The 23,339-nt window shown below is 40.4% G+C and overlaps 2 protein-coding genes across 9 annotated transcripts in view; both read left to right on the top strand.

Moving 5' to 3' along the window:
* Positions 1–12,923, top strand: part of LOC121648314 (gastrula zinc finger protein XlCGF57.1-like) — a 151,818-nt gene extending 138,895 nt beyond the window's left edge. For 3 of the 7 annotated variants that reach the window (XM_041998325.1, XM_041998326.1, XM_041998327.1), the window contains 11 exons: positions 997–1,254; positions 1,338–1,508; positions 1,616–1,758; positions 3,126–3,300; positions 5,365–5,528; positions 5,615–5,711; positions 5,862–5,958; positions 8,266–8,806; positions 8,925–9,062; positions 10,437–10,554; positions 12,058–12,923. In XM_041998325.1, coding sequence (XP_041854259.1) covers positions 997–1,254; positions 1,338–1,508; positions 1,616–1,758; positions 3,126–3,300; positions 5,365–5,528; positions 5,615–5,711; positions 5,862–5,958; positions 8,266–8,806; positions 8,925–9,062; positions 10,437–10,554; positions 12,058–12,212 — 2,057 coding nt within the window. In that variant the 3' untranslated portion in view covers positions 12,213–12,923. Of the gene's footprint in view, positions 1–996; positions 1,255–1,337; positions 1,509–1,615; positions 1,759–3,125; positions 3,301–5,339; positions 5,529–5,614; positions 5,712–5,861; positions 5,959–8,265; positions 8,807–8,924; positions 9,063–10,436; positions 10,555–12,057 lie in introns of those variants that run through there. The other 4 variants (XM_041998329.1, XM_041998330.1, XM_041998331.1 and 1 more) reach the window with 4 other exon arrangements.
* A 3,145-nt stretch (positions 12,924–16,068) lies between these two features.
* The window catches only part of bmp2k (BMP2 inducible kinase), a 49,558-nt gene continuing 42,287 nt past the window's right edge, over positions 16,069–23,339 (top strand). For both annotated transcript variants that reach the window (XM_041998335.1, XM_041998336.1), the window contains exon 1: positions 16,069–17,026. In XM_041998335.1, the coding sequence (XP_041854269.1) occupies positions 16,882–17,026 (145 nt within the window). In that variant the 5' untranslated portion in view covers positions 16,069–16,881. The remainder of the gene's footprint in view (positions 17,027–23,339) is intronic.

Genomic DNA, 23,339 nt, shown 5'->3' on the forward strand with positions numbered 1-23,339 from the left:
CCCTGTCACTCATGGGCCCCATGAATCCTTCCCCTTTACCCCCCCTTTTCGGCACCCCAGCCTTAAACAGTTCATCTTCAGTTAAATTAACCCACAAACATTTGTTAATGTGACTACTGCAGTTCAGAGGTATGCTGTGTTGAAAGTGGTGTGTATACAGTATGCCAGTGGTTCCCAAATTCTTTACTTCAGGTTCCACCTTGTAAGATATCAGGCTGTCCAAGCACCACCTTTATGACTGACATTAAAATATAGTAGCAGGGACCTACCCTTTTTCATCAGACTTCAGACAGAAGCAGGTTAGTACCAAATGAAAATATTATTTATTGTTGAATGGTGGCAGCTCTCATTGCAAAAAGCATTCATCACCAGAACTAATATTTTAGTCTAACCCCTCAGCAAAGTCCTTATAACCTGAATGATCTAAAACTATTTTGGCTGTTTGAATGCTTTTAATTTTGCCATTATATACCACATAAAAAGGAGAAAATGTTTACCACAGTCATGTTTGGTATCTCTTTTTATTCTCACCAATGTGATCTAATAATTATTTTATCACTTTAACCTGCTTTACTTACATGTTGGGTCCAAAAATACACAAGTAATTAAATCAGATTGGAAAACTGTATTATTTATTACAATAAATTGGCTAAATGAAAAAAAGATTAATATATTTCCATCCCGCTTTTACACCTGGATAAATATTTTTAAATAAATTTAAAACATCATATCTCTGGTTTTATATGGTCTGTCAATGTAAAAAAAAACAAAAAAACTGGGAGAGAGTTTTAAATATGCACCGTCCAGTGAAGCTGACGGCAGCTCCGGGTGACCTACTTGACCCTGAGAAAATGCCATGTGATCTGATCACGCTGTCTGAGCTGTCTAGCACACAATGTTAATTACATGCATTGCTGTTTCATTTTAAATTTCTGAACGTTTGTGATATTTTTTAAGCCAAAAGGTCTCTAATCTGCTGTTTTTTTTAACCTCTAGGGACCATAGAGATGACCGATGGCTGTAATCGGAATGAGTTTGAGGAGGAAGAGGAGATGTTGTTTTCAGACGGCGACTCTCCAAGCTTGTTGCGGGACCTTCCTGCCTACCTAACCAGATATGCTGCCGAGAACCTTCCTACAACTAATTCAGGTTCCCAAATTGTTGATAAAGAGATGGAAAATAAAAAGGAGGTGGATTTGAATCAGCTCAAACCCCAGGAGCCAGCGATGTCCAGCTGTATGCAGTCTGAATCAGGTGAGCTGAGAAATCATGTTTACAGAGATTACCAAGGTAACCAAAAGGCCTTTAAATCTAACTTGTCCTGTTTATTTTATTAGTCTTGAAAACTAATGCTCGGCAAAGGTCAAAGTTCCCAAGTCTGAAGTATCTTCACAAGAGAAATGGGAAGGGTGAGACACATCTTCACAAAGCATGCAAGAGAGGAGACCTGGTTCAGGTCAAAATGCTCATTCAGGCCGGAATCAACGTCAACACGGAGGATTATGCAGGTTTCTCTAGACTCAGACACTAAATCTCATCAACATATGTCTTCATCCATCCTATAATTATGATAACATGATTGATAACATGATTACATTTTGACTTGATTTTCCAGGCTGGACAGCTCTCCATGAGGCGTCCGCTCTGGGTGATGGAGCAGTGGTGGAGGAGCTGCTGAAGGCCGGAGCCAATGTAAATGCCAGGAGCTGTGATGGTGTGACGCCGCTACATGATGCTGTTTCTTCTGGAAACTATCAGGTGATGGAGAAGCATGATGGTGTGGAACATTGTTACTAGAGAGCCAAAGATCTTTGTTTCCACAGGCTTTCTTTTATTTATGAAATGAGAAGTGATGTTCTGTTTAGTTTTAATTATTTAAATTACCTCCGCCAATGAAGCATCCGCCTGTTAGCAACATAACTTACAAAGTTATGGACAGATTTTGATTTAATATTTAGGAAATGTCAGACATGGAATGAAGGAACAAGTGATTAGATTTTGGGGGTGATTTTTTAAGGATTCTTTATTATGGGGAAATGGGGATAATTTCACCATAACAACTTCTAACTCGTTAGGTAATGCCCAGAATTATTGGCAAAAAAAATACAAGGTGACATCATGGTAGATGTTATAATCCGACATTGTTTGACCCGGATCATGTTGATATTCTGGATCTGGTGATCCAGAAGCTTCAAACTATAGGGGGTACTAGGTGAGCTGTTGGGCCTTTTGGGGTTTTTCTCAGAATGCTTCTAGAGTGCTTCTAGTTTTATTTATTTATTTATTTGGTGATTTTTTTTTAACCAATTTTTAATTTTTTTTGGTAATTTTTATTTGTTAATTAGTACATGACAGATTAAAACAAAGCAATCAATCTTATTTAAAGTAAGAGTTGTCAAATTATTACAGTTTTTAATCAGAGAAATCACAGCTTACAAGTTAATTAATCACAATTAATCACCATTCACGACTTTGCCTGAAATCTGCCTGTTTTCACTGTATTCTGTCAACAGAAAAAGCCAAAGATCACTTGGGTTTTTCTTCACATTTTTACATCAGATGATCACTTTAGTTGTAATAATCAGTTTAAAATTACATAAAATCAAGACCTTATAAAATATATCTCATCTCTCTCCCGCCTGGTCTCCCATTAAAACATTTCTAGACCCGGCCCTGCGTATCTGAAGTATAAATCCTTTCTACCACCTTATCTCCAGGAGCAGTGGGCTGCCTGGCATTCTTTTTTCCACGGAGCAGTTAGGGGTTAAAGGCCTTGCTCAAGGGTTCTTCATCACCAGTCTGGGGACTTAAACCTGGCTCCTCCAGCATAAATAAATTCACAGTAAAATAACAGAGTTTTAACAGCATTTAAATTGAATTTATTAGCTATTAAAAACATTTTAATTAGATTATTTTACATTTAAACTGTATTATAACACTCTTGTTATGTAAAATGTAACAGTAATAATTATAGTAATAGTAAGAGAAATAGTAATAGTAATCCTTGGCCACAGTGGGCTCCACAAATACCACATGACTGTATTTCATGTTATAAATCATGCACAACCCCTTGTTCCCTTCCTAACATGATGCTATGTAATAATAAATGCAGCTGTGCTGTGCAGGTGGTGCAGTTTCTCCTCCAGAACGGATCAAATCCAAGTGACAAGAACGTTGGTGGCCTCAGTGCTCTAGACATGGCAAAGGAGGAGAATATCAAGGAGCTGCTCAGGTCTTTCCAGGCATCCACTGCAGTACAGCAGTCATCTGGTGTAACCGTAGAACAATGCAGACAACCAGGTGAGCAAGCTTATAAATCACTCCATACTAATTTTCACGATCGCAGATTAAAAACGGAAGTCTTTAGGAAATCTTAGGAGTTTTACAGGAGTCACAGGTAAAACATGTTTGATATTATCGCAAGTTGCAGTGACGAAGCACTATCAACAACCAATAGATGAGCTCTAAAGAGCAGAAACAGGAATCCCAGCAGTCAGAACACCGGCAAAAACGGATGTAAAAAAAAGAAAAAAAAGGAAAGACGAACAAGAAGCGGTGATGAAACATCGTAGGTGGAGTGTCCAGAAAGAGGAGCAGACGGTTATTAAGAAGTAAACGTCTGCTGTGGATCATTTATGTGTTACAGTATTATGATCTAACAAATGAGAGAAGAATAGAAACTCATTCATCCCTCCAGATTCTGATGAGTCGGTGTAACACCTGGTGGAGATGCAAAGCCACATTTAATAATGATGATTTGTAATTCCCTGGAGGGATACTCTCTTCTTGCTTGATTTGCTGTGGGCAGATCATCAACTGTCCAACATATCACAAAAAAGCTAAAGGAATCTAGTTGTAGTCTTGTAAATATTGATTCACAGTCTTAGGCTGGGCTTACACCAGAAGACTTTTAAAAGATTTGCACAAGACTCTGAAAGACTACCAGCTCACATCTAAAGATCAGTGTTTAGAGTCTTAAGTCTCAGCCTAGTCTCAGACTGAGATTTGACAAAGACTGTGAATCTATAGGGTCACAAATTACAAGACTGCAACTAGATTCTTTTAGCATTTTTTGCGACATGTTGGACAGTTGGTATGGAACAGGGCTGATCTGCACACAGTAAAGCAAACAAGGAAAGAGTTTCCCTCTTTACGTTTACTTCTAATAACCACCCGCTCCTCTTTCTGGACGCTCCACCTACGATGTTTCATCACCGCTTCTTGTTCGTCTTTTTTTTTTTTTCTTTCTTTTTTTTCCCCCCCGTCCTTTTTTGCCAGTGGTCTGAATGTCGGGATTCCTGTTTCTGCTTTTGTCAGAGCTCATCTATTGGTTGTTGATCGTGTTTTGTCACTGCAACTTGCGATAATATCAAACATGTTAGAAATTGTCGCAGATCCAAGACTGGAGAAAGATTGACGTTAAACAGGGCAGATTACCAGCTCACACCTAACGACCGAGATGACGGGAGCGCTGTGACTCCAGTAAAACTCCTAAGATTTCCTAAAGACTTCTGTTTTGAGTCTGCGACCGTGAAAATCGTTTGGTGTGAGCCCAGCATTAGTCAAATCTCAGGCTGAGGCTTAAAACTATAAACATTTGTCTTTAGATGTGCGCTGGTGGAATCTTTTGCAAATCTTTTAAAAGTCTTCTGGTGTAAGCCCAGCTTTAGTCTATGCCATGTCATCTCACAGTTTTGCCCCAGAGTGTTTTTGTTATGTACGTTTTAGTTTTTGTTATTGAAGCCTTTAACCTGGACCGGTCTGCCTCCTGCCTCTTCAAGCCTGCACTTGGGTCCTCACGTCCACGGCTTCATGACAATGTCTACATTTGATGACGGTTTAATCTCCGCTGGCAGTTTGTTTCAGTTTCGGAAAGAATTTTCAATCCGATCGAGAGGGGTGTTTTAAACCTTTTCATGATGGGATCAGCAGGAAAAAAAAGCATGTCTACTATTGTGATGGTTTGTTTTGTGGATGTTATTTCTGTGCATGACTGAACCCCGTGGGAATTCATGAGGTGATGAGTTTCAGGGAAAAGTGGAAAAATGGCGGCAGCAGCATAAAAACGGATATTTTTTTTGGTGGGGGACAAAGAGTTAAGGATTATGGAGCATCTTGATGGTCAAAAGGTTAAAAAAAACAAACAAAAAAAACCATCTGATGAACTAGTAGGAACTAGTTGTGCATGACAAAAGTGTTACGATCATATTAAATCTTTCCATCATGTAAACACTTTATCCAGCATCCATCTAAACACATCAGCTGGAATCTGATCAGATTGATTTCGATTAGATGAGTGAAACATTTGTCCATGTAAACATAGCTTGTGTTTTCTTTAGCGATCTGACTGCAGGATTGTTTCAGGTGCCACGTCCTCGGTAGCTCGCTGCCTCTCAGAGCTCCCTCAGAGCTTCGGTCGGAGCTGCAGCGACTCAACAAACCTTCAGTCCAGACAATCAGACGACAGAGTTGAAGCACAACAGCACAACGATGCTCAGCAGAGAAAAGAAGACATAATTGTTGATATTGTAAGAGCTTTCCATGCATATATTTAAATATAGAGCATCTCTCTGTAGAAACCTTCTTCGGTGGGATGAGATTGTTTTTGTTTTAGGTGAGTCATTCAGCAGCTGTAACAGCGGTTTTGGAGGAAGTCAGGAAGAAACAAATAGAAATGTCAGTTTGGCCTCTAATGGATCTAAATGATGCAGGTTAAGTCTTTCATTGCATTTACATTAATTTAAAGCTTCACTTACTATAAGTACTCATAAAGAACACAGCATTTCAAAGGTTTGGTTCAGTGTATGAAATTGGAGAACTACACAGTCACTGAATCAGTTAAATTTTCTGCTGTTTTCCAGGCAGGTATGCTGAAGGTTTAACACAGATCCAGAGTGTGTTATCCGATGTGCTCGCCAAGCAACGTTTGGAGATGGACAGTCTCTCCCAGAAATACCAGTAAGTTCAGCTGTTTCCCCCAGACTTGCTGCTTTAAATCAAATCAAATTTTATTTATAAAGCCCTTTTCATGCCACAGGCAACACAAAGGGCTTTACATGATTTAAAAGTTATGCATATTAAAAATAAAACAAGCCTTTACATACATCAAAGCAGAATTACATAACAATAAAAACACTCATTAAAATCTTTCACACAGTCGCACGTACACACATGTATACACACACACACACACACACACCAAGCAGCCCCCCCACCCCCCGTTCTGTACACAAATTACTCTTTAATTTCTGTCTCCGAACTGAATGTTGGTATAAAATACTAAAAGTGATAAACATCTGGCCTGAAAAACCCCTTTTTCTGGATCTTCTCACTGAGTTTGTGTGGTAACCACCATTTTTAAAAACAATAACTAGTGGATCAAGTTAATGAGAGGCTGATCGAATTATTTCTTCGTTATCTTCCACAAGCTAATAAACACACTGAACCATACTGGACGCCATTGTGTTTTTAAAACAGAAAATACTGACCAAACTGAAGTGAACCATCAAAAGAAGTCCGACCTGGTAAGTTTACCAACCGATACCACCCCTGCTGCATCCTTCAGGTTAGGAGGAGAAACTGCGACACAACACCAAAACGACGAGTACCTCCTACGCTCGAGTGCGAGAGCAAACTCACCAGCGTCAGCTACGAAGCAGACGCTGCGCGAGCATAAATCCGCCTTTAGTGTTGTGCTCTGGGTTAGCCTCCCAGATCCTGGGGGCCCCTCAGTCTGCCTCTAATCGATGCAGGAGCCCGATCGCAATTGTACATTCACTGTTCATGATCATGCTCGATTTTCTGATTGTGGCTTTTGTTTTCTGGAAGATGTTGCAGGTGGTTTCTGTTTCCGTTTGAGTGTAACAGCTGGCTGTCTGGTTTTTCCTCTTTAGATTGAAACTCTGATGCTGTTGCTTTCTATCTGGTGTACCTTTTTTTTCTTCTTTTTTTTCTCTTCTGTTTATTCTCTTCTTTCTTTTGTCCCCATCCCAACAAAAACATGTATGTGTAGGTCCAACATTTATATGTAAATACAGCAACAGACTAATTTAAAAATAAAGAATAAAGGAGCCTTATACCCATGAAGCTCCTTCTGGCAAAGCAAATTTGTTCACCACAATGCAACAGCCAGACCACCATTCTGCTGGCATGATGCTGGACAGGACAAGAAAAATATGTGCAGTACAGAAGATGTTTGCAGACACCAAGAAGCAGCAATCCTAACATGCAGCATACCAAAATCACAGAGAAATTCAGCTAAAAGACTCTGCCAAGCAGTGGTATCCAAACCAAACACAGTTCAAACCCCTAAACAATTATACCGGAATGTAAGAAAAACTGCTCTGTCCCCTTCAGAGCTTCTGCTAATATCTCCACTTCCAGCAAACCACAACACACAAGGTGTCGTATGAAAGCAGAGACTCTGCTGGTAACAGAGATGTCTGTCTCACCACTGTGGGACAGAAACTCTGGGAGCTAGCGGCCAGAATCAGAAACCACGTCTACTTTTGCTGTTTTATTTTAAATGAATCATGAAGGTCCTGCTGGTTGCCATGGAGATGAAGGAGATTTTATAGTGAAGGATTCACTCTTCCTGTCATAGACTGTATTGGGCTTCACTTCTTTCTGGACCCTCATGGTGTTTCTAAGGTAAATGTGGGGCTATCCCTGGATTCTCCTGACTCTGACCATTGATAGAGGTGTCCATCATCATCATCATCATCATCATCGGCTGACGGCTTCCTGAGATGTTTACCTGCATAACACCTCTATTAAAACACCTGCAACACTACTTAGGTTCACATTTTACCTTGTACTGTCGCACAGTTCTTCAGACATTACTCATTCCTAGGACTACGTTATGAATTCCCAGGGCTATGTTATTAATTCATAAGACTACATTACTAATTCCTAGGACTACGTTGCTAGTTCTTAGGACTAAATTAATTCCTAGATGAATTTGGCTGCTACTCTCTGGTTTTCACTAAGCTTAATGTGGTTGTATTTTAGGATAACATTTACTTTTTTAACTGTGTTCCGGGTGAATTTACTCTAACACAGTAACATATCTTAATTCTGACAATTCTGTAGTAATCTCATGTAGTTGTGAAGATATACTAATTTGTTTTTGGTATGTAATTTCAAACAGGAGGCAAATACAATGGGCCTCGTCAAGAAGAGATTAATCTTACTACTGTTTTGTGTGATGTTGTTGTACCACATCAACTTTCTAGACAACAGAGTTGTTTGATTTTCTGGCTGCAGGAGAGTTCCTGACTCCCTTCGCCAGCGTGTGCTAAAGAGTCAGTTCATCTCCCTTGCGTCACTTCAGAGGAGCTTAATGGAAATCCTACAGAAGCAAATACATCTGGAAGAAGCATATAAACAAGTAAAGGCCAAACATTCAACTCAGCCTTCAAATCAAAGAGTCAACAACACACTGAGACAGCAGCTGGATCGATGCTCCGCCCCAGTTTCCACACCAGAATCTTATAAACCCAGAGAAGCTCTCAGCTGTCATGGAGACAGGAACCAGAGCCATGCGATGGTTACTCAGCCCGATTCGTTGAGATGTTTGTTCTCCCAGGATAAGAGCGCTCCCACACACCCTGATCTGCAGAATGACACAGCCAGCAGCTGTCATAGTACCCCGCAACTCGAAACAACTTTACAACATGCCAGCTTCAAGATGAAAGGAAAGAAAGCACTGATACAGGCAAGGGCTGAAGAGGACAGAGGATATCTCTGTCGGCTTGTACAGCGGGGAGTTGTGGCGCCTGGAAGTGCTCTACAGCTGGTTTGGAAGGTCAGATAAAGCTATCCTCTTTGTAGCCCTTGTGTCATAGCTTGTCTTCTTAAGAGTTGTCACCGGGAATACAACATTTACTATAAAAAAGCCACATTTTTATGTTCTTTTCTTGCAGGGTAAACAGCATCTTGCTTTTGTACAAGCTGATGGCTCCATGATGAGTAAAGGCAAGCTGCACCAGACTCCAGAACGGTGGATGGAGTCCATCATTGGTAATAACATCCCCATCAGCTCAACATATGCTTTGAACAAGGTTGGTTACCAGGTTATCTTTAGCTTATCTAAAGAATGGCTGCTTTTCACTACAAACACCTTAAAGCCTGCGGTCATGTTAAAACACAGCAGCTTCATGGGAAAAAATCCTGTCTTGTAGTATTTTATACTGTTATCCTGTCTTTTGGTTTCTGATATTTCTTTTGAAATTCACAGATCTGTTGTGGCTGTTTGCCGCTACATGTTACTGCAGACCGGGACACGGTTCCATGCTGTGATCCAAATTATTCAGCATGAAGGATTTTAGATTATGAAACATTTGGGTTTTAGTTTTTCTGTGTTTAGCTTTTGTTGTTTCTCCTGTCTGTTTACATCCCTGATAACAATCTCAGGTTTGAGTTTTTCCAGGTTAGCTTCTTTAAGGGGGGTTGTTCCACATTATTATTGTTCTTATTTGTTTTGTTTTGTTTTTAAGTAAAAATACATGCAGAAGTTCAACCCTCTTAATCCCAGTTAGCATGCAGACAAGAAGTTTCAGGACAGCCTCCGCTGTCATATTCTGAGGCTAAAATGATGTAAAATGAATGTATGAATAGATATAGCAGCATAAAGGTCGACCAGAAGAAGAAAGCAGAATTTATTACTAACAGAACTTTGTAGAAATAACACACAGATCAACAGTGACCAAACCTTTTCTCATCGCATCATTCTCAAGTCTTGGCTTTCAGGAGAAAAAATATTGTTATTGAAACAAACACAATAGAAACTATTTCCATGTTTCCACTTTTCCCTCATTTCCAGTTATTCCTGCTACTATTTACCTGCTATCCTCACTAAACCAACTCCAGCTCAGCTGCTTTGTGGCGCCACTGTGCATCAGAAACGTCTTCTTGTAATGTGCAAAGATCTATGGCATCTCATAGCTCAACTTTTTTATGGTTATTATTTATTTTATGAGATTTTTATGTTTTATTGGACCCATTGTATGTAGAACACTTTATAAATAAACATATGGTTTCTAGTGTTAAACTCACATCTAAATATTTAATATCTCCTGCACAACATCAGTTATTTCAGTTTGTTTGACCTCCAGTTTGTTTTTTAGAAGACGGGCTTGTAAAAGCCATGTGATCAAATACAAGTGATTGGATGGTGCATTACGTTTCTTTACTCTCAAATTTAATCATTTTTGACTGAGATGCAGAATCAACCCATGACACAATATTTATTTACTTAAGACACTTTTGGTTAATTTGAAGAACTGAACAAAGCTTGATGGAAATATGAGACGTGATGCAGGTTTTGCTGGTTATTTCATTCACATGAAGATGCTCTGTTGTCTTGGTAAGTGATCATTTACTTTGTCACATTGGAAATGTTTCTCAACCATGAACAAACCTCTGCTTCCTTCCAGGTGACATTCAGAGACAAACCTTTGTCCTACTACATACTAAATATTCACGCCAAAGAAAACGCATCACAAGCTTGTTTAGAGGATGATGATGCGTCTACTCAGGCAGAGCTGATTCCAGGTCTATTTTTCTTCCATCAATACATTGCTTCTAAATGCAAATGATACTCTTGCACTCATCTTTTTACCTTTTGTCTTATTATCTGATGAGGACATGGTGAAGAAAAAGGTTTAAGTCAAGTACATTTGAGCCATTAAATGATTCTACATAATAAAGAGCTGCAATTCCTAAACTGTGAATAGCATCAAAGCTTAGTCTGCACTTTAAATCCATATTCATTGTGTTTTGAATACTGTATGTTTTGATGAATAGTTAAAAGTATAACATTTGTTCCACTGTATACGCTCATCTGCCACTTTATTAGGTCCACCTTCTAGAACCATGTTGGACCTCATTTTTCCTTCAGAACTGTTTCTTGGTGGCATAGATTCAACAAGGTGTTGGGAACATTCCTCAGAGATTTTCTCCATATTAACATGACAGCATCACACAGTTGCTGCATCCATCATGAGAATCTCCCGTTCCACCACATCCCAAAGCTGCTCTACTGGACTGAGATCTGGTGACTGTAGAGGCCGTTGGAGTCCAGTGAACTGACTGGCTGGTTTCTTGACCGTGGCAGAGATGATCTGAGCTTTGTGACATGGTGCATTATCCTGCTGGAAGTAGCATCAGAAGATGCTCCACTGTGGTCATAAAGGGATGGACATGGTCAGCAACAATACTCAGGTAGGCTGTGCTGGTTAAACCAGGCCACGTTGGTACTAAGGGAGCAAAGTGGGACAACAAAACATCCCCCCACCATTACACCAGCAGCAGCCTGAAGCTTTGATCCAGGATGGATCCATGTTTTCATGATGTTTCCACCAAATTCTGAGCCTAGCATTTGAATGTGGAGCTGAAATGGAGACTCATCAGACCAGCAATGTTTCTCCATCTCCTATTGTCCAGTGTTGGTGAGTGTGTGTGAATTGTAGCCTCAGTTTCCTGTTCTTAGCTGGCAGGAGGCACCCGGTGTGTCTTCTGCTGCTGTAGCCCATCTGCTTTAAGGCTGGACGTGTTGTGTGTTCAGAGATGCTGTTCTGCAGATCTTGGTAGGAACCAGTGCTGATTTGACTTCCTGTTGTCTTTCTATCATCTCCAACCAGTCTGCCCATTCTCCTCTGACCTCTGACATCAACAAGACATCCTGGTCCAGACATCTGCTGGTCACTGGATATTTTCTCTTCTTCAGACCGTTCTCTGGAAACCCTGGAGATGGTTGTGTGTGAAAATCCCAGTAAACACTTAGACCAACAACATGCCACGTTCAGAGTCTCTTAAATCCTCTTTCTTCCTCATTCTGATGCTCAGTTTGAACTTCAGGAAGTCGCCTTCACCATGTTTACATGACTAAATGTGTTGAGTTGTTGCCATGTGATTGGCTGATTAGATATTTGTGTTAAGCAGTAATAAAGTGGTCAGTGACTGTATATCAAGACATAAAAAGTCATCTGGTCTTTACCAAAATGTGGTAAATATTATTTATATTGCTCTTAATTTTATGCCTTTCCACTTTTGCAGAGGCAAAAAGTATAAATCAACTACTGAAGAAAATCAAAATCATCCATTTGGTGGATGATGATGAGCTGCTGCCAAGTGCCATCATGGACTTCTACTGGGACAAGCTGTTAAATCAAGACTCCTCAGAGTTTGACAACTGGGAGAGTGAGCTGTAGAGTAATTCTGTCCAGAACTTTGTTTGTTATAAAGATTGAACTCTGTGATTTTTTTTTTCTTGTTCAGTCTTTTCAGAGTTGGATGGATTTATTGTAAACACGGTGGCCTCAAGCATTAGAAAAAATCACCAAGTTATAATTTAATCTAAGACACACAGCGTCTTCTTTTAACTGTTGTACCATCAATAGGTCTGGATAGAACTGATTGGCACAAATTAGTCAGTAAAATCTGGTTTATTTTTATTTTAAGCATCCTTCACAACCTGTTTGTAAATGAGGATAAGAAGTGATTTTGGTGTTCATTGTTGCACCTCATAGACGTTGGTGTTTTTAAGCCTAAGCTTTAGAAGCCTGCAGGATTGATCTTTGTTTTTATCTTGTTGTCATCGTCAGAGTTGAGTTTTTGTGGCGCTTACAACCAGTTTCTCATTGGCTACTTCATATTTCTCATGTTGTAACTTATTTTCCTCTTCTAGGGAGTTATAACTTATACTAGTGGAGTTTTCCTCTAAGTACTACTGTTAGTCACTGTATTAGACTGAATGAAAACTTTCATCGGTTATCCTGTAATCTGTGATGTGTGGAAAAAAATAAACCCCACGTTAATCTGAATTTCTTCAATTTCAGACTCCAAACTGCTCCAAAACTGGTATGTTGGAGTCTTTTTTGCCCTGATTTTTGGTTTTCTAATAAAATGCATCGAAAAATCAACTAACCTTAAGTGTTCAGTGCTGCAGGCCCCAACCCCTAAAGGGTTAAGGTAGTTTTTAAAAGTACCATTTCCATACCAGGGGTGTTTCTGGGCCTCAGAGTTTTTTTTAAGCCCCTGCAGTTAAAGTGGATGGGGTCGAGGAAATGACCCCTTAAAGACCCCGTTTCCTGGAAAAGGTTCCTGTGGTGGAACATGGGAGGCAGGGATTTCACCCAACCAGTCTGTATTTTGTAGACTTGAAGAAGGTGTTTGATTGTGTCTCCTCGGAACTGGTGTGGGGGGTTGCTCTGGGATTATGGTGTACCGAACACCTCGAATGGGCTGTCCCTGTACAAACGATGCCAAAGCTTGATCCACATTCCTAGTAATACGTTAGGTTCATTTTCAGTGAGGGTTGGACTTCTCTGAGGCTGCAGTTTGTCAACAATCCTGTTATGGACAGAGTTTCTTGGCGCAGCCAAGGTGTTGAGGGGATCTGGTTTTGGTTTGGAACAAAAAGGGTGACCAAGGAAACAAGATCACAAATACAAGCGGCCTGAAATTAGTTTCCTCCAAAGACTAGCAGGTCTCTCCTGTAGCGATAGGGTGAGAGGCTCAGTGATCCGGGAGAGGCTCAGAGTCGCTGCTCCTCCGCATTGTTAGGAGGCAGATGAGGTGGCTCAGGAATCTGGTTAGGATGCCTTCTGGACACCTTCCTGGTAAGGTATTCTGGGCACATCCCACTGCGAGGAGACCCCGTTGAAGACCCAGGACACACTGGAGAGATTATGTCTCTCGGCTGGCCTGGGAATTCCTCGGTATACCCCCGGATGAGCTGGAAGAAGTGGGCGGGGAGAGGGAAGTCTGCTTAGGCTGCTGCCCCCATGACCCGACCCGCGGAGGAAAATGGAGTCCATGGATAAATGGATGGATGGATGGAAATGGTTAAATGTCTCAGTTTTAACATCTTATATGTTCTGTTGATAATATGGGTTTATAAGATTTGCATATCATTGCATTCTGTTTTCACATTTTTTGGAACTGGGGTTGTAAAAAAAGGGGTTGACCTTCATCTACGTTAGTTTTAAAGTGAGTAGACGAAGCTGAACTGTGTTAAAGGCAGAACTAAAATCAACAAATAGTGCACAGTCCTCAGAGTTTATTATGTTAGTGTTATGCTCAGAAAAATATTATCATTTATTGTAAACCTCAGTTCATTCAGTTTTTCTAAGTCAACATTTGTATTAAGTCGGGTCTTGGTTCTGTTTTAGTTACCACCTTCTTCAAGTTCCACATTTTTTACAGCTCAAAGACTTAAAGTTCTGCTCTATAATAACCAATATCCAACTCCACCACGAGTACCACAACTCAAGCACCAGCTGGAAATTACATGTTCATGTTGGGGTCTAAAGTAAGGAAAGTAGTTGAGAATTTCTGATCTTGAAAATGGTGCAGAAATCTCTGTCTTAGTGCTTTGAAATATTGTGAATTAGTTTGTACGTTAACTTTACTTACAATGACCAATCTGCATTTTTCTGTATCTAAACATGCCAACAGGTGGCAGCATACTCTGCACAGACAACACAACAATAAGTGTGTCAGAGAGGGAAGATTCCCCCCTGCAGAAACAGGATGTGTCCAGACATGGGGGTTTATACAATCATGTGATCAGACTCTGCTCCGCCTCATCTCTTATGTAATACCCATCTCAGCCATGTCCCCCCCCAACCACTGACCTGAATATGGTAATTGTACCCACTTATCTGCAGAAGTAGACATTTTCTGCTTGTAGCAACTGATGACATGAGCGAGGTTGTGTGATGTTGCATAAGTTGGACAGTGAGGAAGTGAAGGCATTGAGAATTTTGTGTTGGACTGTCCAGCCCACACACATGCCTTTGTTCTGAAGGCCTGTGGTTCACAGAAACAGCTGTCACACCCCTTTCTCATTGGCTTGTGTTGGGTGAAGAATCACATTGTTTTTCCCACAGAGGATGATCATTAAACTTCAAGAGGGTTCCAAGCAATCGATTCAGGCACGAGGAAGTTATAAAAGAAGACGGGTGCTACTGGATAGAGATGCATATCAGAGTTTGGTTTTGTATGTTTAAAAATGAGCTGACACATCAGTTCAGTGTAGCCTGAGATTTGTTTAAGTCTTCACATGCTGCATTCTTTCCAGCCTGTTCAGTGTTCAGTGTTCTCCTCATGCTGCCCAGCAAGATAGGAGTATTGTCGCCTGCTATTTATGGAAGCCTATTACTACCAAGAAAAAAACCCAAACTAATTAAAGTTATGCATAATTGTTATATATATATATATATATATATATATATATATATATATATATATATATATATATATATATATATATATATATAAACAAGTAGCCGACATACTATACAGAAACATTTGTGCAGAATGACAATAGTACCTGTGGTCATCAGAGCACTGGGGGCTGTGTCCCCCACACTAGAGAAGTGGCACAAACAGATACCTGGAGAAACTTCAGACATCTCCATCCAGAAGAGGGCAGTCCTAGGAACAGCTAAGATACTGCAAAGGACCCTCAAGCTCCCAGGACTCGGACCTGAGCTTTAACAAAGTAGTAGATTTGTGGTAGAGAGGATTTATACTCCAGCTATACAGGGGCAGGTCTAGAAATGTTTTGATTGGGTGGGTGCCAGGAAATTATATATATATATATATATATATATATATATATATATATATATATATATATGTGTGTGTGTATATATATAAATATATATATTGTAATATTGAATTGATTTTTACAGCTAAAGTTATCTAATGTAATACAGCGAATAAAAACCTGAGTAACCAACTCTATGTTTGAGCATACAATAAATGGTTGTGCCTATTTAAAATGTTCTTATATTAAGAAAAGACATATGGCTTAAGACTTGTACAGTATTGTATTTCACATATCAAAATTACCTCATAATATTTACTTTGTTATTTCATTTAATTAAGATATTCTGTCAGTGATTTTTTAGGCTGTCATGCGCAACCTCATTCATTTTTAATTTTCTTGCTTTTTGGCAGTAAAGAGCTTCCATACAGCTCCAATCACACCAATCATAACAACAGGAGGGGGCGGGGCCACGTCAGGTTTGGTTGTCACTCTCATTGGGTAAATAACAAGCCACCCACTTATATGAAGTCTGTCGTTGGGGAGTCACGAGAAGTTTAACGTTGGCGAAGCTAAAAGAAAAAATACAAAGTGAGGAGTGAAGTCGACAAAAACAATGAAATAGAATTAACTTGAAGGCTTCTGAAAAGCAGCCGACGCTTACTGCTAGCACTGGTCTGGGCTCCTACTTAGTTAGCCCACCTGCAATTCGGGCGGAGAGGAACTGCTGAGGGTGCTAGCGAAGCTCGTTAGCTTCTGCGGCTAACGAGGAGCTAACTAGCTATATCGCCCCAGCTAAGTGAAGACGTCGGGGTGTGGAAAGCTAACGACGCCGCGGCTACATTTAGAAGACTGTTGGGTTGGATATATCGCTGAGAAACAGTTATTGCAACCAGAGAAGGTGTTATCCACGGCGGAGCCACCTGTGTTGCTGTTCGTGTCCTCCTTTTCGTTGTTGGGGGAGCGTCCTGTGGCTGCATGGATACTAGCAACGGCTGCAGCCAGCTAGCAGTATGTGTCACATAAGCTAACGAACCCAGTTTTTGTTTTTGACGCGAGTGGATGCTGTCAAGAGATTTGGGACACCGTTGTGGTTGTACCACCTGACCATGACGCCTTTTTATTAACTGCACTTAAATGCCGATCTATCCGACAGCAGGTAGTCCGTCCAGAAGAACCAGACGCAGAGCATGCAGGAGAAGAAAAGAGTCCAGATAAGTAGATAGGGGGCACGTTGGACACTATCGAGTTCAATTGGAACTGAGTGGTTAATTTACCACGACTTAACGGGTTGCTTTGGGTGATCTGAAAGAGAAATTAAAAGGATGAAGAAGTTTTCCAGAATGCCAAAGTCTGAGAGCGGCGGACTCGGAGGGGCGTCCGGCTCCAGCTCCGGAGTCAGCAGCTACTTTGGGAAGGTGTTTGCAGTCGGCCGGTATCAAGTCACCGTGGAGGAGCTCATTGCAGAGGGTATGTACTACTTTTTGTGGGTTTCTGGGTCACACCCACCATCCCTTGTCTGAAGAGCTTTTTTTTCCACACAGAAGCAGAGCAGCTCCTCTAGCTTTGTTTTTTTCTATTATGTGAAAAAAGTCGATCTTTACCTATAAATCTTCTTATTTCCCCCCAAACTATAGATTAACTGAAATATGTTCGCCTCTTTTTGCATATCGTGGCGCTTTAAGCGGGAACACAAATGATTTCGTTCATGGCTACAAACAAAACATGTAACTTTTTCTTCATACAGCTGTGGTTTACATCCTCCTCCAGCTGGGGATTGGCCCCACCACCTCGGCTAACAATGGTCCAGCCCCCTGCTCTGTCAACATGCAGCCATGTAAAAAAATCACCTTGTTCAGCATTCTCACATCAGTTCATCACATTGCTTTAGTCCCATGAGGATTTTTTTTAAATAAGGAACCTCTCTTTCTTTACAATAGCTAAACATTAAAACCAAAAAAAGTATTCCAAATTACAGACTGCAGCATTAAAATGGATAAAACAGGACTCATGCAGTAGTTGTACTTGTGCCCTTCAGCATTTCGATGGACCTCTTAAAATTTTAAACATGTTTTTTATAACTTAACCATCTCGTTAAGAGCATAAGGAAGTGTGGAGGCAAACATGTTTTGCAGACCAGCTGTTGGTTTTGAAGCGGGTCACTGCCCATCACGGTGTATATTTAATTGCAAAAACATTTTGAGTTGTAGAGCTGCCTCCACAGACATTTAGACAACCAGTTGTTTCAGTAGAATCTGTAATGAGCCCGGAAGTAGTTAAATTTTCTTGCGTTTTGTTACCTGGGAATGTGATAATAACTGAAAAGTGAAGAAATGTGCTTTAGATTTGTTTCTAACAACATGTAGAGCCATTTTAACCACTAAATTCTCATTATTTCTCAGTTGTCTAAGGATTGTTAGTCATTAGCCTTAACCAGGGCTACTCAATTAGGTCCTACAAGAACCGCACTGCTGCAGGTTTTTAAGTGTGTTCCTGCTGCAACACACCTGACTCGAATGAAATGGAGCTAACAGCTTAAGAAGTTATGCACATTGACAAAATGTTTGAGTCAGATGTGTTGGTGCAGGGATACATTGAAAACCTGTGGGACTTCAGTCCTCATCGGACTGAATTGAGCAGCCCTATCTAAACAATAGGAACAGAGTTTAGACAATTCTGTTTAGCTTAAAAGTCAATATTTCTTGAACACACCCATTTTAAGTGGTCTTTAGGTTCAGTTTTCAACCAAAACTTGGTCTTCGAGGCCCCTGTCCTTGTTAAACTAGTCATTAATTGCTATTTTGGAACAAAAGTTTTATAAATATTTACTTTAAGCATTTTAATGCTTGACTTAAACAACTGATAGTGGTCAGGTTCAATGACTGGACTCTCAATAAGTGGGAAAAAAAACTACCAAATGTCCAAAGAAAAACCAGCCTTTTTTAATGAAATATAAAATGAGGGATGTCCTGTAATTAATATGAGCAGAGGAAAGGGATTATTGGACATATCTTGTTGTAGCTACTGTAAATAAGCGCTAACAAACTGCTTCTGACTTGAAAACATGTTTAATCATGCAACATAACATCACAGTGCAAACCTGATCTCTCGCTCAAATTTAGAGGAACAAAATAGAAAGAAACTGCAAGTGGTCATACGTCTGTCATCATATAATCACACGATGTGGCTATAGCTGGTTCTGCTGCCAGGAGGTTGCACAGTGACCTTTGCTCTGTCTCAGAGTAAAAGCTGGCTGTCTGGGCTTCACTTGGTCATATATTTGTTACGTTCAGTTTGCAGCCTTACAACATTAAGAAGTAAGTCAAGAAGAACCTCCCCCACAACCTGAGCTACCAGCAGGGTTTTTATTTTTGCTGCTTCAAACCGTGATATTTGAAAACAAAACTACAACAGAGATTCAAGAAAAATAGTATACACCAGGGGTGTCAAACATAGGGCCCAGGTGACAAAACCGGCCTGCCAGAGGGTCCAATCTGGCTCACAGCATGAGTTTGGTAAAAATGACAGAATAAATTAAAGTAACTTTAATTCCTCATTTGTCACAGTGAGGTTGTATTTTTTTAGTTTTTTCTTGGGCAGGGGAATAACTTATATCTTTGACTTGATAGCGCTGACTTCAGTTTCTGTTATGAGGCGAGTCAGTTCAGGTCGTCAGGATTACGACACACATGGAAATGCACAGATATGTACTTTTCAAAATGTTAAGTTACTCTAATCATCATGTAAGATCTTGTTTTAGTTCCAGATACAGGGGGTTAAATTGTGATTTTGTGGATCTATTGTGAGCTGTAATTTGCACATGTAAATGATGAACACCACTTATTTTTCTTGAGAAAGTTCCAGTTCAAAATTAATGGGATACAATGAAATAAATGTTAACATTTTGAAAACATTCATGTATCTTTTACACAAAAACAAAGGGGAAAAATAAGGAGTTTCTCATTTCTAGGTTATTATGCTGGTATTTTACTGGTCTGGCACTGAGTTAAAATGAGTTTGACACCACTGCTCAACACCTGAACTAAATCTTTTGATGGGCCACCAGAGCATACGGTGCAGCCTGTTAGACTTTGTTTTTGCATATGTCAGCAAATCCATATGGTGTGTAACTAAAGTTTACCAAGTGGTGCCGTCAAAGGTGCAGCAGTCTGTCCCACCATAACCTGTCGTTGCATTTAAGATGGAGTTGGATGATAGAAATGGTAATAACAGTGTTTCCTCAGCCATGGCGGGCTGCCACTGCTGTACTGTTAGCACTACACACCTTCAAAATGCTGAGAATTACATCGTTTCATGGGCTTCAAAACTTCTTCATTGAACCAGCAGCTACTGTGCTGTCAGACATCTGCTCTGCACGTGAGCGCAGACTCTGTTGTGGAGAGGAAAGGTAGCTGCAGATAAGTTGCTTTAGATTTTACAAGTAGAAATTTCAATACAGCGTTTCCAAAAGGGGCACGCTTGAAAACCCACCGCTTGCATGAAAACACACATGGTCACCGGGTGTGTGTACATAATACGAGCAAGTAAACTAGTACCCGCAAGTGAAAACGCATATTACAAGGAGGCAGTTCTGCACTGTGAGGGAATAACACAGTGTTTGTAAGCAGAGAATCACCCTTGTGAGAACCCATCAATCCACTCTGTGCACATGTGGACCAATGTCCTCGTGGCAGTGACCAGCACGCTCTCAATTCTGTCACTGAACGCTCGGCTAAACAATCCACGCTCACTCGAGTTTTGACACTCCTGAAGTGGAGACTGTGGTTAACGTGTCTCTGATTGGTCAGTTTCCGGCCGATAACAAAGCCAATGTCAGAAAGAACTTCTCTAAAGTGTCAACACGTAAATAAACATGCTGAGCGTATGTGTAAAGGGCGATTCTGCTGAATTCAAGTGAACCTAGACCACATTAGACCAGCCTCTAATGTGGTCTAGGATTCCAATGTTTGCTATTGGGATGAGGTATCGTGAAAAAATAAGCTTACATGCCACAGAGGAAACCAATTCATGTTCAGCAGATTTGCCATGTAGTTGAGGCGGGTGTGTGCTTAAACGCTTGAATTATGCAGAGCATCTGGTAGGGCTGGGCGATTAATCGATAAAATCGATAAATCGACTTTTTCATTTCTGGAGATTAATTTTTTTGAAAATCGGGATTTTTTTTCCATAGTTAGTTAGCAGCAGACTTAGCCCTCCCTCCACACCAGAACAGTGTTTGTCTGACAGATTTTCAGTAAAGTGACCCTTCACTCACGCCTGGGATTTAGCTGTACGTATAACTGCAGTGAGAAATGCTGCAAACCCTTGTTAAGAGACAACCTTCATCAGGGGAATTATTCCTGCAGTGGATCCTGTATGATAAGGATCCAGATGGAAAGAGATCACGGATGCATTGTGTCGCATATTTCAATGTAAGATATGAAGTTGTTTATATGGTGGAAGAGCTATGACATTATATGCTTTATTTTTGCTAGCATTCATCTATATAAACAAATGAATGTTTTAATAAGTTTATTTATGTTTTGTAAAAGAAAAGGAAAAAAAATCGATTAAAATCGGAAATCGGATTTGGTTATAAAAAATCGGAGATTTTATTTTTAGGCCATATCGCCCAGCCCTAGCATCTGGCGTATGTACTAGCTGATGTAATGGATTGTACATACTCCTCCCATTTGATGTGCAACAGGGAAGCACAGAAGGAGCTTTTACTGTAACTATTACACTCACCGGCCACTTTATTATGAACGTCTTGCTAGAACCGAGTTGGACTCTGTTTTCATTCAGAACGGCCTTAATTCTTGGTTTCATAGATTCAACAAGGAAACATTCCTAAGAGGTTTTGCTCCATATTGACATGACAGCATCACACAGTTGCTGCATCCATGATGAGAATCTCCCGTTCCACCACATCCCAAAGCTGCTCTACTGGACTGAGATCTGGTGGCTGTGGAGGCCGTTGGAGTCCAGTGAACTCATCGTCTTGTTCTAGAAAGCAGGTGGAGATGATCTGAGCTTTGTGGTGTGGTGGATTATCCTGCTGGAAGTTGCCATCAGAGCTGTTGGCAACCAGTTTAGAGGTGCATCACCTAAGCTAGTTGACTGGAGTGTGATGAGAGATGCATGGCTGATTCTGAATATGGATAGTGCTAAGATCAACAGGGTCTAATTTTAAGATCTTTTGAGTATTTTGAGTAGAACGATGTGACGGCGATTGGTTTGGAAATTATACCGTATCTAGAAGTTATCTGGAAAAAAATGTCCATGTAAGCAACAATTCTTTTGTTAACCTTTAAGAGCTGAAACGAAGCAGAGCTGTGGGCCGACAGAGAAGCCCAGCGTCTTATTAAAGCAGCGCTACTGAACTTTCAGATTAATTTTTTTTACTTACCAGCTCCTAACAACGGCTTATTCTGCATCCATCTAAAAACACAGCCCAGTGCTGACTCTTGTCTTATCTTTTTACACTCTTCCTCCAGTAATGACTTCCTGAGTGTCTTTGTTGAATCAGTATTCAGCACGGCCAGTGTCGGTATCCAGTTGCTAGTGTGTGATGCGGTGTTGTAAAGTGGGAACAGGGAAAAAGGATTGTAAAGTGTGTAAAAGTCAGTGTACCATCAGAACAAGTCAGATATGCAGAGTTTTAAAGTCTTATATAAAATATTGTGGTTAGGGCCTGAGTGCATAGAACTTAATAAGGAGGACGTTGATCCAGAAAATGTTTTTTTTTTTCCTCTTAATTTTTGCACAGTTCTTGTTTAACTTCTTTTGTCCAGATGAGATCAGAAACATGAGAACTCTGATGCAGTTTCTCAAAGTGAAAACAACGGCTGAGTCTGCACCTATGTGAGGTTTTCGTTTTTCTTTTAGTCAAGTTGATCTTCAGATTGGATGAAATAAGGTCATTATTAATCTCCAGGTAGGGCGGATCATGTCGGTGCTACAGTGTCTGATCCAGAATCACTGTGGTAGTTGACGTCTCCGTACTGAAGTGGTCATGTGACATCTCATCTCTTAGCAGCATATTCAGCTGTTTTCCAGCTGCTGCACCACTTAAATGAAAGACATGAGATTCCCCCCACACATGGCTTTGGGGTTATCAGGTGTTCCATCCAGATAAATTCACTACATGTCAAAGTCAGAAGTTCTCCACATCATTGGGGCTTGTTTTTCCAGTGATCTGCAGAGCTGGACATTTCATGTGATGAGTAGGAACCTAGTCATTTCCCTCCTGTCCGTCAGTGTCTGCGGTTTTACTCGAGCTGTTTGTAAGAGGAACACAGAGTCAACATGTAGGAACAGGATGCAGCTGTGAGCATGTCGTCCCCTCTGCATGAACTTATCTAACAGGCTGGAATTCTGGAAATACATACAATATATTTGGATAACTGATTACAATACACCCAGTTATTAGTTTATCAGTTACACTTCCTTAAAACTTATACAGCAGAGTTATAAATGTTATTTCTTTTAATCAAGGATGTGTTTAAATTTAATTCTACGTGGTGTTTTGCTGTGAATCTGCTTGCGTTTGTTTCTTCAAAGTCAGAATATTCCACCAGGCTCTCTGCAGGGCAGCCACTAAGGATCTAACAGATAAACTGCCTCTGGAACATGTCTGGTTGTCAGATTAACATGGATAGCAGCCCTTATGTCACTATTTTTATTTTGTTTATTCATCAGACCACAGCTGTAACACGGCTGCCGTACAAACTTCCCACCGCAGGTACGGATCAGATGGTTTGTGTTTGCGTGATGTGGGGAT

The sequence above is a fragment of the Melanotaenia boesemani genome, chromosome 11, assembly GCF_017639745.1.
Source record: "Melanotaenia boesemani isolate fMelBoe1 chromosome 11, fMelBoe1.pri, whole genome shotgun sequence".
In the NCBI taxonomy this organism is placed as follows: Eukaryota; Metazoa; Chordata; class Actinopteri; order Atheriniformes; family Melanotaeniidae; genus Melanotaenia; species Melanotaenia boesemani.